At 36.4% G+C, this 14685-nt stretch overlaps 1 protein-coding gene across 5 annotated transcripts in view; it reads left to right on the forward strand.

The window, feature by feature from the left end:
* The window catches only part of COBLL1 (cordon-bleu WH2 repeat protein like 1), a 150203-nt gene extending 135854 nt beyond the window's left edge, over window positions 1-14349 (forward strand). For 3 of the 5 annotated variants that reach the window (XM_075070156.1, XM_075070157.1, XM_075070153.1), the window contains exons 12-15: window positions 1982-2067; window positions 5826-7444; window positions 9129-9305; window positions 12754-14349. In XM_075070156.1, coding sequence (XP_074926257.1) covers window positions 1982-2067; window positions 5826-7444; window positions 9129-9305; window positions 12754-12840 — 1969 coding nt within the window. In that variant the 3' untranslated portion in view covers window positions 12841-14349. The remainder of the gene's footprint in view (window positions 1-1981; window positions 2068-5825; window positions 7445-9128; window positions 9306-12753) is intronic. The other 2 variants (XM_075070154.1, XM_075070155.1) reach the window with 2 other exon arrangements.
* The last annotated feature ends 336 nt before the right edge of the window (window positions 14350-14685 follow it).

Below are 14685 nucleotides of genomic sequence, written 5' to 3' on the forward strand. Positions count from 1 at the left end.
GACAATTTTGGGGAGATGAGGAAGAATGGCCTTCCCTGGATAAATGCTCTCCACTTTCATAGTCATAATTCTGTTTGTTTTTTTATTCGTTGTTGTGTTTTCTTGTCTTTTACACCAAGTTTTATCCATCTATCTTCAGAGAGCACTGCTAATTCTCTCTTCTTTTACTTAGGAAAGATGTAAATATCTCAGTTTTCTTTAGCATTTTTTCCCTTTCTGATACCTCTGCAGTGTCTGACTTTGCTCTTCAGCCTGTATAATAAACTGCCTGACTCAGGAGGCTTCTAACATAAAGTAGTGCCTGCTGGAAATGAAAGCTGATTGCCCACAGAAGTTCCATAATATTCATTTAATCTACTATTCCTCTGTTCCCCGAGGGAAGTAAGTTGGCCATTCTGCCCAATTTAAATTGGAAAAAGGTGTGTGTTTTTAAAACACTGCACCGGAATGAACATCTGTGAGAACTCGTAGCATGCAGTCACCTCCATAAATACTGTGAGGGGTTTTGATGAGAGCTGGGAAGGACATGTTTTTCCCATCCCACTAAACTTTTCAAGATTTCAGAATTTTTCCTTTTCCACATCAAGTTGAACCCAAGACCTGTTTCAGTTTTTTTTGTGTGTGTGTGGGGGGGGGGACGACAGAGACTCTCAACCCAGAAGAGCCAGTAGCCTAGTAGTTATTCAGCTGGGATATGAGAGAGGTTTGAATTCCTGGTCTGAAACCTGGGTCTCCCACATCCCAGGTGACTGGTCTAACAACCAGGCTCTTGGGTATTTTGGAATGGGTCACTTTCTGATGAGAAATTCCATCCTGCACCTGAGAATCCTATCCTGATGAAAGTTTAATTGAAATTTGTATTTTTCAACAAAATATTTTGGTTCTGACAAAGCAGCATTTTCCAATGGAAAAACTTTTGCTGAAAAATTCCTGACCAATTCTAGTTTTGACTTCCATCTCCACATTCCTTTTAGTCAGTCTGGGGTCAAGAGGGCCTTGCAGAAATCCCTACTCTGTCAACTACACTATATAATTTGCTTCTCAGCTAACAAAATGTCATGTTTCCTAGTTGCCACTACTTCTGGTAAGAGAAAAAAACTTGTGTTCTACATGGACAAACATTGTGCTTGACTCTCAGCTGTACCAAAGCTCTGCTTAGTGTAGCTGAGAAGAGGAAAATGCCACGGTGGCTTTAGGACTTCTTGAACTCCCCAATTAACAGGATTATTGAGGGCCAGTTTGGTCTGTTGTGTATTAGAGCAGCCCCAGGTCTGCTCTTAGTTCTGTGAGCCTGTGGCCTTATGTTTTGAGCATAGAAGAATTATGTACACTTGCAAAATGCTTAGTAATATGCTGTGCTCCTATTTCTTTTTTGTTCTTGATATTGTTAGGATATTTCTCAAAAGTGTAAGGAAAATGTTATCTGTCCTTTTTTAAGGAAAAAGTATGCACTGCATAAATTCAATCCTCTGTGGTTTTATAATTGCAAGATATTCATGTATGGAGTTAAATTTTCCCCCCCTTTGAGGTAACGCACTATATATACAATGTAATGGACAACATCCAGAAAATTACCTTGGTGGTTATTTTTACGTCAGCAAAATAATTAATATTTTGAGTATAATCTTGTGGGATCCTGAACATCTTGAGTGGTTTCACTGGAAGTAGTGTGCTCATCAACTTGCAGAGGTTACTCGGGGCCTAATAAATTGGGGGAGGGAAGTAAAAAAAAAAAAAAATGCACGTAGCGTTGCACTAAAGAGAAACTGCATATGCACTGTGGTATGTAAAGTATCATAGCAGCATTTCCTCTCAATTTTTTTAATAATCTCTTGAATTTTTCCAGTGTTTGGCAGAAAGATTTGATTAGTTTTCTCCATCTGTCTTTGGAGAACATTACCAGTTCTTGTACATCTTTTCTGTGTGTTTACTGAAATGAGAGATATTAGCATATATAATGTTCGGTGCTGTCGTTTTGCAGAGGACCACACAGTAAGATAGACGGTGAACAAATTACATTTGAAAATGACGAGAAGTTGGGAATATTGGGTCCAAACAAAATTTATGGTGAGTTATTCTGACTAAGAAAAATACTTGTAACGAAAGCTGAGGAGAATTTTGGTTTCCAAGTTAATAGAACTTCCTTACTCAAAGGCATCTCAAACCACTTTATGAAGTACAGACATTTAATACAAATAGAAGCTACTTATGCGCACACATTCAAACACAGTAGTGTCTTGATACTTCAGAATTGTTCCAAATATAAAAGAAATTGTTCCAGTCCTAGGTTATAGAATCTCATGACATAAATCTATGGCTCACATTGTGAAATCACTTTCAGAATAAGTAAGACATTGTAGTTTCTGTAATTGAAAAAAAGAAACCCTTTATTTTACATTGCAAAAGCACACTGATTGTAACTGAACTGCAGTGTGACTCAGGACATAGATTTCTCAGCATGTTGTTCAGTAGCGCTCCCCAGCCAATTAAATTGCACTGGCAGACTCTGAAGGAAGTCCTCTTTAGAATAAATCTTCTGGATAGATGGTGTGTTCTATGCTAAACCTTCAGAGTGAGAGATTTAAAGCAAACAGGTGCAGCAGAAGAATATCTCTAAAAGAGAGAAATTATATTTGGTCTGAATTGTTTCTGATCTAGCAACAGGATTTTTTTCACAAAATTATGATGTCAAATGGTATTACAAGAGCCAAACATTCAAGAAAAAAATTCTCATCCACCCTCCCCCAATTAGCTATTTCTGGCTTTACTGGCATGACAAAAAGATGTATTTCAAGGTTAATAGTGTCAAATGAAATGACAGGCACCTTGTTTGAAATACACAGGAATTGAGAGCATCTAATGATGGTAAACTAAATTCCTTAAGTCATGTCAGTTGGATTATTATTAATTGTGGAAGATGTTATTGCCAGGATGTTTAGATGTAAACCTGAATTTGAGCTTATTTTGTTTTTGAGGTGTTAATGCAAAGATTTAGCTATCCAGTACGCATGTAGTAAACTTTACTTTTAGGTTATTGTTAACAAACAGAATAGGATCCATTATTTATGTGTGTAATATAAACAAAGTTGGCCATAGTGGCTTCATTGTGGCAAAAATCTGTCTGGGGATTGGTCCTGCTTTGAGAGGGGGTTGGTCTAGGTGACCTCCTGAGGTCCCTTCCAACCCTGATATTCTATGATTTGTGACAAAGTTCCTCCTCTACCTTGGTGGGTCCTGCACTTCTTGGCAGATTTGCTCACCTCAGTGATCTTCCCCACAGTCTGGGGCAACTCCTCTTATGTCTGATCAGGAGTTGGGAGGTTTGGGGGGAACCCGGGCCCGCCCTCTGCTCCGGGTTCCAGCCCAGGGCCCTGTGGATTGCAGCTGTCTATAGTACCTCCTGTACGGCTGCATGAAGCTAAACCCTGGCTACTCCCATAGCCTCCCAAACACCTTTATCCCACCCAGGACTCCCCTGATGCTGATATCTTGTTCCTAAACCCTCAGCAGATAAACACTCTCACGCTCCTTGCCTTCTTGCTCCCAGCTCCTGCACTCGCACCCTCCTCCTGCTCCTCCCTGCCTGCTGGGTGAGGCCTCCTGTTTTAAAACCCAGGTGCCTTCTGCGATTAGCCGCCCTGTGCTGCAGGTGTTCTAATTAAAGTAGCTATCTCCACTGCCTTCTAGAAGGGTCTTAATTGGCTCCAGATGCCTTGATTAACCTGGAGCAACTGCCATTTGGTTACCATGGTCCTAGGGATTTGTTTAGCCTGGGGCTAACATACCTGTTTCTCAGTACTTTACTGTAGCCATCTGGCCTTGCCCATCACAGATTCTATGAACACCCTTTTGATTTAACACCCCATAATGGCTCCTTCAGAGACAATCGGGGCTTGTCTACGCTTCCGCATGAATAGTGTAGCTGAAGTCAGTGTAATTAGATTGACTTACCATTGTGTCTTCACTGCAGTAAGTTGACAGCTGACGCTCTCTCATCAACTCCACTTATGCTCCGCATTCTGGGAGAGCGCTCAGCGGTCGATTTATTGCATCTGTACTAGGCACAGTGAATCAACCCCTGCTGGATTGATCGCTTCCTGCCTATCTGGTGGGTAGTGTAGACAAGCCCTCAGACTTATATGGATGCATTATATGGATGAAATTAATGGTTTTGTGAACTTGATGAAATAATTGCCAGTTATGCATCCGAGATTGCTGAAGTTCTATTGATTTTCTGAAATGGTTAAAGATTTTCTCACATCTGTGTGAACATAGAGGATCTTCCTGTCAGTTATGAATTCGTTTTGTGAATCTGATGAAGACAACATTGATGTGTTCCTGCAAATATTCATTCTTTATTTGTTGATAAAGATGAGAAAATGAAATGACCAAAATGATGCTCAGTTAAACTGTGTTTTGTTTGTGTTGCAAGTTATTTGTAAATCATGTCATGAATCTAACTGTGGAACTATGAACAAAATCTATTAAATTGTAATCCATTGTTGCATTACATTGTTTAGAACAATGTAGAATATCCCAATAATGGTTTCTAATATGTTAATTTTTGAATTTATCACAAATATCCTGCCTAAGAGGAAAATCAGGTTTAATTGCAAAACTGCATTGTGACATTGTGTTTGTGGAAATATGTTTTGTAGGGAAGCAAAGGCCCTTCCATAGTTCTAGAAATGGATAATTCATTCCCCTAGAACCCATTACTTTCATGATTTCATGAACCTCTTACTTTATCCTTGTAGTGTAACACATACACACATTAAATTCTGCAAATATATAATCTTAAATTGTTGCACTCCTTCAGATACATGCCTGAGTGTTTTTATTAATCCCATCTTTGTTTTTTTCATATTTATAATTCAAATAATTTAAAACTAGTAAACTGCTATTTTTAATACACACATAAAATACATCAGGAAGAGACATTTATTTAAAAAAAAATCATTTGAATTTAAGATTAACTGTATAATAGTGGGTTTTAAAGTGAATTTTTGAAAGGCTCAGATGTGATTCATAGTCCCAAAATTTCAGACAGGCCACTTTAATATAAACTCCTGATAAAACAGATATGCAATAATTATGTTGCTCAGATATTTTTAAAAGCAGCAAAGAATCCTGTGGTACCTTATAGACTAACAGACGTTTTGGAGCATGAGCTTTCGTGGGTGCATCTGACGAAGTGGGTATTCACCCGCGAAGGCTCATGCTCCAAAACGTCTGTTAGTCTATAAGGTGCCACAGAATTCTTTGCTGCTTTTACAGATCCAGACTAACACATCTACCCCTCTGATACTTGACAGATATTTTTAACTGCATCAGTGTAGAAATGCTAGACACGTATGGCAAATCACATCTTTTTACGTGAAAAAATATAGTAGGTACGCAAACAGCAGAGACACGGGACCAAACAAGAATTGCAGGATATAATCCTTGAATAGTCCTTACCAGTTTATAGACTATGAGCTAGACCTTGTATATAATGGGATGAAATTCAGACTCCCTCCCCGCCCCAAAACCTTAAGTGATCCCTGAACAGGCTTGGCCATCTGGTCTATCCATGATACCAACAGTCTCAGTGGGTAGTATTATTAAAGTATTTTTCATTTAATATTAAATTGAAAAAATTACCAGTACTAATCAAGTTAAATACCTTTCTAGTGTCTTGAAAGGGTGTAATAAGGGGAAGATTATTATTTCTAAGGAACCATTTCTAGTGGTTAAAGAAAATGGGGGTATCGGGTTTCATGGTTTAAACAAAAGTCAGGCTGTTTGATATTCATATTAGTTTAGAAATATTTTTTCTTTTAAAGATCATAGTGGCACAAGATTCCTTCTAGCAACCACAGGAGAAAAAGAAAATCAATGTAAGATGGGAGAAATTAATACAGCAGATGTCAGAGAAAAAAATAAGCTTGAAGTTGACAAACTATCAAACAGCCAAGAGTATAAAAATGACATGTCTACAAATCAGGATGATAATCCTCAAGTGAATCTAGGGATACAAGTTCGGAAGCTAAATCAAACGAACATGGAGATGGTAAAAACTCAGGATGTTGCAATTCAGACAACTCCATCTGATGATAGGTTTGGCAGGACTACACTAAGTGAAATGATTGTCCTTCAAGATTGTGAGTCATCCACCTTCAGAGGAGTAGCCCACATGCAGAATTTGAATATAGACAATCCACCTTTGCAGTTGATGAACCAAGTGCAAGAGTCTGTAGAAGTATCAACAGAACTCAACCATCAGACACAAGAAGCTGTGGATGACAAAGCAATTCCCATAGAAAATCAAAGTACTATATATGATAATGACAATGGTCTTACCCCATCAGAGAGAGCTCCAAAAAGTGCAATTAGTTCTCCTATTAAAGGTTACCCACTTTATAGACAAGACTTCAAACCTAAACCTAAACCCTCTAATGAAATTACAAGAGAATATATCCCCAAAATTGGAATGACTACTTATAAAATAGTGCCTCCAAAATCCTTGGAAATACTGAAAGATTGCGAGTCGGATGTTATGTCAGACATTAAGGGTCAGGATGGAGTCACCTTGGAAATGTCCCCAGAGTCAGAGAATTCAAAAGAATTTGGAGTGCAAACTGAAATTCTTTGGGGTTCAAAAAATACAAGTCAGTCAGAGTCTGGTTTAAAATATGAACCTGCTTTAGCAGTGAATGATCAGCTGCACAAAACTAGCAGAATTACTGACAGTGTCTCAACTTCTGAACTTCGGGTTACTACTGAAAGCAAGCAAAAAGAAACAGAGGCTTCCAAACCCAGCATACGCAATGGCATAACTCCATTGATGCTAAGCTCAGGTAACACACATTCTTCACCTGAGACTCAAGAAAAATCAAGTGTTTTCAGTCCTACAATGAAACCTAGTTCTTTTTACTTACAGATGCAAAGAAGGGCTTCAGGTCATTATGTAACATCTGCAATTGCCAGAAGTGTCAGTGCTGCTACTAGTCCTACTCAAAGAGAGGCTATGAATACAGAGAGAAACAATAAATTGTCGCCATCAGATCAGTCTTTTTTTCCTTTACATAAAACACACAATTTCCCTGCTCAATTAAATGAAGAAGAGGTTGATAATGAGAAAAAAATTGACACTTCCACTTCTGTCAAAACTGCTAAACCTTTGAGTTTTCCCTCCTGTCAGCCAGCAACACTGAACTTAAGAACTCTTAGAACTTTTGCCATTCCAAAACCATATTCCAGTTCTAGGCCATCCCCCTTTGCTCTTGCTGTCTCATCTGCAGTCAAAAGATCACAGTCATTCAGTAAACCACAAGCCATCAGTAGCCAGCCATCAAAAGAGAAATCTCCTGTTGAACTATCCTCAGCAACTTCCACAGGAGATGTGAAGAACCAGTTTTTACAGACCTTAACAAGAGGTTCACAACACAATATGATGGATAAGGTAAGTTTTATAAAATTTAATATTTTTTGGACAGTAATCGTATCTTTCACAGGAGAGATTCACTCTGTCCCTTCTTTGAATAGTTCACAAATATTAGTAGGCTTTGGATTAATAGCGTATAAATATCTAGTTGTACGCTCTGCTGTAATAGCACCATGTACAACATTTCAATGGAATATAAGAAAAAGTAATGTTGTCTTGTACAGTGTTTATAGAGGATACTTTTATTAAATGAAATTTTTCTGCAAAATTGAAAATGCTGAGAAATAATTCTGTCTTGCCATAATTAATAATGTCTCTTAAATTTATAAGCAAAGAAGAAAAAACTGGATCTGGTTTATCTATCCATACCTATTTTCCTATTCAGAGTTGTTGATTTTGTTTTTTAAAAAGTACCATGTGTAAAACTGTTTTTACTTAATTTTTGAGTGATGTCCCAGAATAATCGTTTGAGGGACATTGAAACAGGAAATGTGTAAGGATGCAGATTATCTTCTGGCATGACTGGCACAAGTCAACAGTATTCTATAACCTGACTGGCATCCAGGGGTTGAACTGGAAAAGCAGAGTTAGTGGAACTCTTCAAAAGTTTGCCTTGTATAATATCTATTCACTTTAGATGTTACAGTGAGATGCTAATGTTAGTAGATTGTGCCGATATTCAAAGTAGGATCATGCATGCTTCCTGGGCTCAGCTCTCTCACGGAATCAAATGCCCTGTTTGTGCACCTTGGATTTGGGTACTCTTGAGTAGTGGGAAAGGAGCAGTGGTCCTCTCCAAGTCTACCCACTTATGGCCCCAAAATGAGCTGTCACTCAGAGTAAATTGTGTAGCGCATGATAGTATGTTTTTTAAAACATTTTAATGATTAAAGAAATCTTTATCAACATTGACATTTAAAGTATCATCATTGGCCTGTAACACCTACTCAGATGAATGGAGAAGTTCATACATTTGAGCTATAGTTTCATATATTCTGCAGATTCAGGCAGATGTCACTGCATCAGTTGCATTCAGTTCACATTTTGAAGGTGGTCTCTCCCCCCCCCCCCAACAATAACAGCTATATTTGCATAAAGTAAAAGCTGAGATTTCGGAGAGCAAGTGGGTAGCTTGTGAGAGGCATCCATACTATGCAATGGCCTAATTCTAGCCCTACTGGCATCTGTATCTTTGTATAATTAAGTTGAGAGTATGAATTCAGATCTAACTGTGAATATTCCTGGAAATCTTATACCATTCATCTTGTGGTAGTATCTGTCTATTTCCTAAGGCTTTTGTAGTCTTAATCAGGAATGTGCGGGCATAGAAATAAATTTGTTTGATATTAATTAAACTATGAGAGATGATTATGTGGAGAATTTTATAGACATCTTGGGGAGAAAATTCCCCGTAAAAAAAAAAAAAATTCCTTAAATCCCTTCTGGCCTATAACTTGTTCAAAACCCAGGTGTAATTCCCAGATGCCATTTTATGGCATCCTCAACAGGGTACTATCAGTTGCATCACATCATAAATTACGTGCACAGTGAAAGTACAAATTTAAGGCTGTTCCCAGAAATCTTGCATGAAACAAAATGCAGAATGAGGTACAGTGCTGTAATATTTGGCCAGACTGCTTCAGATATCCATTTATGACCTCACTCAAATGAAATGCTTTGATTCCCCCCCCCCCCCCAATAGAAAAGTAACTGTACAAACGGTGAACAAAACAGCCAGCTGCAATCTTCAGCTGACCACCCAACTTCAGTTTTTGAGAGAGAAACTGCTTTAACTTTCCAGAGTTCTGACCCAGAACAGATCCACCAGAGTCTGCTGGCTGCTGTCCGCTCTGGAGAAGCTGCTGCCAAATTAAAAAGGGTGAGTTTTCATCATCACATCAGTAACAACGGACTTACAGTGCTTATTTCAAAATTACCCAATTAATGCCTGAAAGCAATCAGTCCTGGAACTAATCATGACAAGGGAGTCTCCTGAAAGTTTTTTTTTTTTTTTTAGTTGTACCAAAGCAGATTTGTAAATATACATGCAAGAAGCTTGTGCTCTCATTTTTTCAAATAGAGAAAATATTGTGTTTCTGAAGTAAATTTTATATTAAAATTAAGGCTCCACTTCAGCAAAGCACATAAGCATGTGCTTATCTCTGTTTAGCAAAGCACTCAAACATATACATCTATTTAAATGCTTTTCTGAACAGGGATGGTTTTAAGCACACGCGCTAAATAAGCTACAACCTTCTGCCAACAGTACACATGCAGAAGTTGTAAAGATTAATTTCCTATTGGTTGTCGATACTATATACACACTTAATTCTTTTTGTATTTTAAAACTTGTGTCTGCTGTTTGGTTTCATTAGCTAGAATGATCTCATTTTTCATACAATGTTTGTAAGTGTTTTGTGGCCAGTAATTCCGGAGAGAATTAAGTATTCATCTTACTGTAATAAGTGCTGATATTTTCCTGTTTCTGGAATGCAACACTACATAAGAAAAAATGATTCCTTAAATGTAAACCACAATACTTAATGAAAAAAAAATTGAGTAGTTGTAATTCATTCTGTTTGTGAGCTGAGATATTATAGTAATATATATTTAGTAAAAGCTTTTTAATAATAAGGAAACATGGAAATAATATAGAAGAAATCACTGATGTAAAGGATAAAAACACGAATTAGCCTGCGCTATTATTTAATACTCAAATGACTATAGATAAATGGGTTGCTTAAAGCATGGTTGTTCTTTATAGTTACCATGAACAATCTAACACCTCAAAAGAACATTGTGTTTAAATTATTTTGCAGAATAAATATACTGTGTTTTTAATAAGTCAGATCATTCCATAGTTTCAACTTGTATTTCCCTCAGTTAGATGATATTTGGAGATCTACCTTTTAAAACAGTATTGTTAGTTAGAAACCTTTAAAAATACTCTGGCTTGGTTTGATAGACCTTCTCATTTGTATCTTTCTGTCCTCAACCCCAGTTTTTTGTCTTCCACCAGCGTGCTGAAGTATGACCTGTTACTGCAGAACCCTGTCTCTTTTGAAGATCTAGAGCTTTGTTACCCACCTACCCAACCCCTCCCAAAATCCCTATTCCTAAGCAATTATTTTATAGAAGTCTTTGATTCCTTAGAACCATATTCAGGAGAACATGGGTTCTGTGGGTGTCTGTATTTTGGCACCCAAACAGCTTACATTACATGGTAAACCTTACTCTTAACAGAAGTGTGGCAATGGAATAGCGTCTTTGAGTTTCCCAGGCCTCCCACCATCTCCACACATTGAATAGCCCTGCTTCCCCAGAATGGTCACAACTGGAAAGTCAGAATGATCGGTCAGTCAGTCCAGTGTGCTGTCAGAGTGGTGCACAGTTAGAAACTGTATTGCAGTGAACTAGTTGTCAGCCAGTTACAAATCATTTAAGGACAGTGGATGAGATTAATCAAACGTTAAATCTTCTGGAGATTTGATGAAGTTGGATCTATCTGATGTACAAGAAACATGCTTGATTTTTATGATGTAGCTTTCTGATTATTGTTACATAGTTGCATTGTGAACAATACTGAAACTGAAAATACAATGTTTAAAAAAGTGGATAAAATATTAAAATATCAAAAATATGTAAAACCTGTTCACAGTACTTGCCATAATACCTGATAACTTATTTGGAAAAACAAGGTTGATAAAGTGCGCTTCGGAATTAAAGAAACATATCAAGCATAGATAGAAAGCTGGAAAAAGGTTAGCAAGGAGTTCCATAACATTTTGATTTTACGTACTTTCCATGGCCAACTTTGCATCAGTAGAGAATTTTTGACACTCCCTGCCTGAGGAGCTGACAATCTAAAGGACAGAAAAATATCCGATAAGAGTCTTTCACAATAACTGAGTTTGAAAGTTTTTCTAAAATAGTGGAATATTGAAATGGAACAGCATTTTTATGGACCTTCTAGAAGATGTATGTTTTCAGGGAGAACTTGAAGAATGGAGTGAAGGAACCTAAACCATACCTAAAGCATTCTACAGCAAGGTGGCCCGTGAGAATTTCATGAAGTCTGTTCAAGTATAGGGACACTTGACACTCCAAATGTGTAAAACGCTAACTTCTGCACTGTTTCCTTTGTAACAAATAAAGGGAAGGTGACATATGATGGGGGGCTGGGGAGAGAAAGTGTGACATCAGCTTTATTTTTAGGCCTGTTGTGCTGATGAATTCAGGCAATGTTTTTATTAAAAGCTTAAAATTGAGAACAGGGCACATCATAATCAATGGAGAAATGAAACACCTTTGTCAGCAGGGTAGAAGTATCCAGAGAGTCAGTGATCCCCGTTGGGAAGAGCATTTTAAGTAATTAACTCATAGCTTCCATTAACTGGTTCTTTGAGTGATGACTGGCTACTATTTGGTTCTACTGAATTAGGTAAAAGGTCTGTCAGGTGCTTGCCATCCCCCTTCCCTGATGCAGCTCTGTAAAGGAGGCATTCAAGAAACCAGACAAAAGTGCTACCATGGCTAGCCAAGTCTCTCTCTCTTTTTTTTTTTTTTTTCCTCCCCTTAATAACTTGTCAGAGTGCAGAGCCAAGATCTGTGGCCTTTTGTACTGTGGATCTTTTCTTTTGAATGGAGCCTTCAGTAATTACTAACCTAAATGGGTCAAATGAGGTTGTTTTTAAACAATTTTTCTTTCCAGAATATTTTCATTGTGCTAGTAAATTCTGTTCAAGATCTTTTCAGTGGTATCTAATCTTAGGGCCTGATTTTCAGGATCACAGAGCACCCGCAGCTCCCAGTGACTTCAGTTGGAGTTGGTGGTGTATTCAGCACTGTTGGAAAAAAGGGTCCTGAATGTCTTAACAGGTTTATCACTTAGTAAAACTTTACCACTCACTAAAAAATTCATTGCAGTGTCACGGAACACATTTAAATCAAGAATTATATCTGGAATCAGTTCTAATGTGTACTTGACTAAAAGAAGATGTGGATGTATTCAATGAATACATTGCTTTTCACATTTTTCTTTTGAGATGGCAGAAGAGCTCCAGACACATTCGATAATTGTATTAAGTGTGCAGTTTGTGAAGAGTTGTTTCATGCTTAATGCCTACCAAAGTGTACATGCTCTGGAAGTAGTCAATATCTGATTTTTAAAATTGCACAAAGGTAATTTAAAACTTGATTGAACTTTAAAAAAAAATGATTGCTGCATTTGTAAACTAGTACTGAATAAAATATTACAGAGAAAATTCATTAAAATTGGACAAATATTTCTATTTCAGCAATGTGATGAAGTTTTTCTTTTCTCCTAGGTTGCTGCTCCATCAAATACTATATCTGTCAATGGAAGATCCAGGCTCAGTCACTCATTTCCCACAGAAGAAAAATATAACCATTAGATATTATACCAAATATTTTGCACTTTACTACCATTGCCTAGGCCAAATTAATACTAACTAACTGCAAATTTTTGCAAATGTAAATGCAGGTGAATGTGAGTATACATTGTATATTAAAATATCGGAATTTCATGCTGGATCTCTTAATTCCTGGGGAAGGTTTATTAGAATGTGTAACTTATAGTAATATTTTTGCCTTTTTTGTAAAAGCTGAAAATGCTGCTTCAGAACTTTTAAGATGAGTTGCAGACGAGTTTCATTTTTGTTTAAATGTAAATCAAATGTTGATTTCATTTTGTACTGTTAAGACTTAATGACATGTAGCAACATGCTGAAAAATACTGATGATTTAGAGGAGTCTGAGAATTTCAGATTTTTAAGTTTATAATTGTATAATAGTAATGTTAAATTGTGAGTTTAAATATACATCTGCCACTTGTTGCCTCAATGTTACTTTGTTAAATTAAATCTTAAAATTCAATGAAGTTCTTTCAGAATTTTGTAGAAAATAGATATGTTTTCCTTTCTTCAACTAAGAGTAGGAATCAATATTATTTGGCTTTTAGTCGCCTTAACTTTTTTTTTTCTAATAGCAGGACCAAAATGATCTGAAGTTTTTCATACTATTTTAATATTTTCTTAACACTAATACTATTTGGCTTTTCTCATTCTGCTTTATAACAAATAATTTTTGTGAATAGCTTTTTCTCATAATATTCTGATAAGCAATAAGTACCAGATACCTTTTTAAATGTTGTCATCAACATGTAGAAACAGTGGTAGGGGAAAAAAAATTCCAGTTTTCATATTTAGTGAAAGAGAAATAAAAATTATACTCACATGAACTATAACTAAAAAGATCCTAAAATGCTTTAAAATTATTCAGACAGTTTATTATAGTCTTAAATCAGTACAATAATGAGAAAACAAAGCACATTATACAAAAGTCTATATTTATAGAATAAGCATTTGCTACTGAAATAGAAAAAGAGGTGAAGCTGGAAAACTATATAAAAAGAAAAGGCCTAATAATAGATGCAGTGTTTGTATCACTTTGTCTTTCTTGTCAAGATGATGATTTTTAGGGGAAAATGTGATTATAGTGATGATAAAAAAAACAAAACTGGATTGTAGATATCTACTGCAAATATTGGGATATTTTCCATTTTCTAAAATATTTCATGGTGGGTTTTGGTTGAATAAAAGTAATTGTATTTTGTTTAACAATATATTTATTTTGTGTTACTGAAACCATTTGTAACATTCAATGGTATTTTAATTGCACAAATTGCTTTATAATTGCTCATTTAAGAAAAGGTTTATTTTGAAGAATGGCATATTGCCAATGTTTTTTGTGCAATAATCTGGGATCAGTGTACATTACTTTCACTAGTTGGAAGTGGTCACAAGTAAAACTATATTAAAGTTGTAACAATGATTAAAAACCTAAGAATGTCCTAGTAAACAATAATTCTTAAATACTAAAGCAATGAATATTTATTTGCACAATCCTGTTGTCTCATACATTGTTTTTACCCTTAAATCCACTGATAAAATGTATCCCTCTTTTTTTGCCCCCCACATAAAGAAAGGATCCCAGATTTTGAATGGAAAACAAATAATCAGTTGAGGTTTCAGCAGATCTTTCCAAATGGCTGCCTGAAAAAGAATGTTTTCCATAGATCACCGGAAAAAATGGTGGCATCTATAACAGGGGAACAATCTTATCTCTTTCATGCTTAGCTTTTCTAGATGTCACTGTGCCTTTAGGGATATATTTAGAAAATATAACCAGCCATAGCTGGTTTCGTGAATAAAACTAGTTCTAGTGACCCTCAGCTTTGC

The sequence above is a fragment of the Chelonoidis abingdonii genome, chromosome 10 (assembly GCF_003597395.2).
Source record: "Chelonoidis abingdonii isolate Lonesome George chromosome 10, CheloAbing_2.0, whole genome shotgun sequence".
Taxonomy (NCBI): domain Eukaryota; kingdom Metazoa; phylum Chordata; order Testudines; family Testudinidae; genus Chelonoidis; species Chelonoidis abingdonii.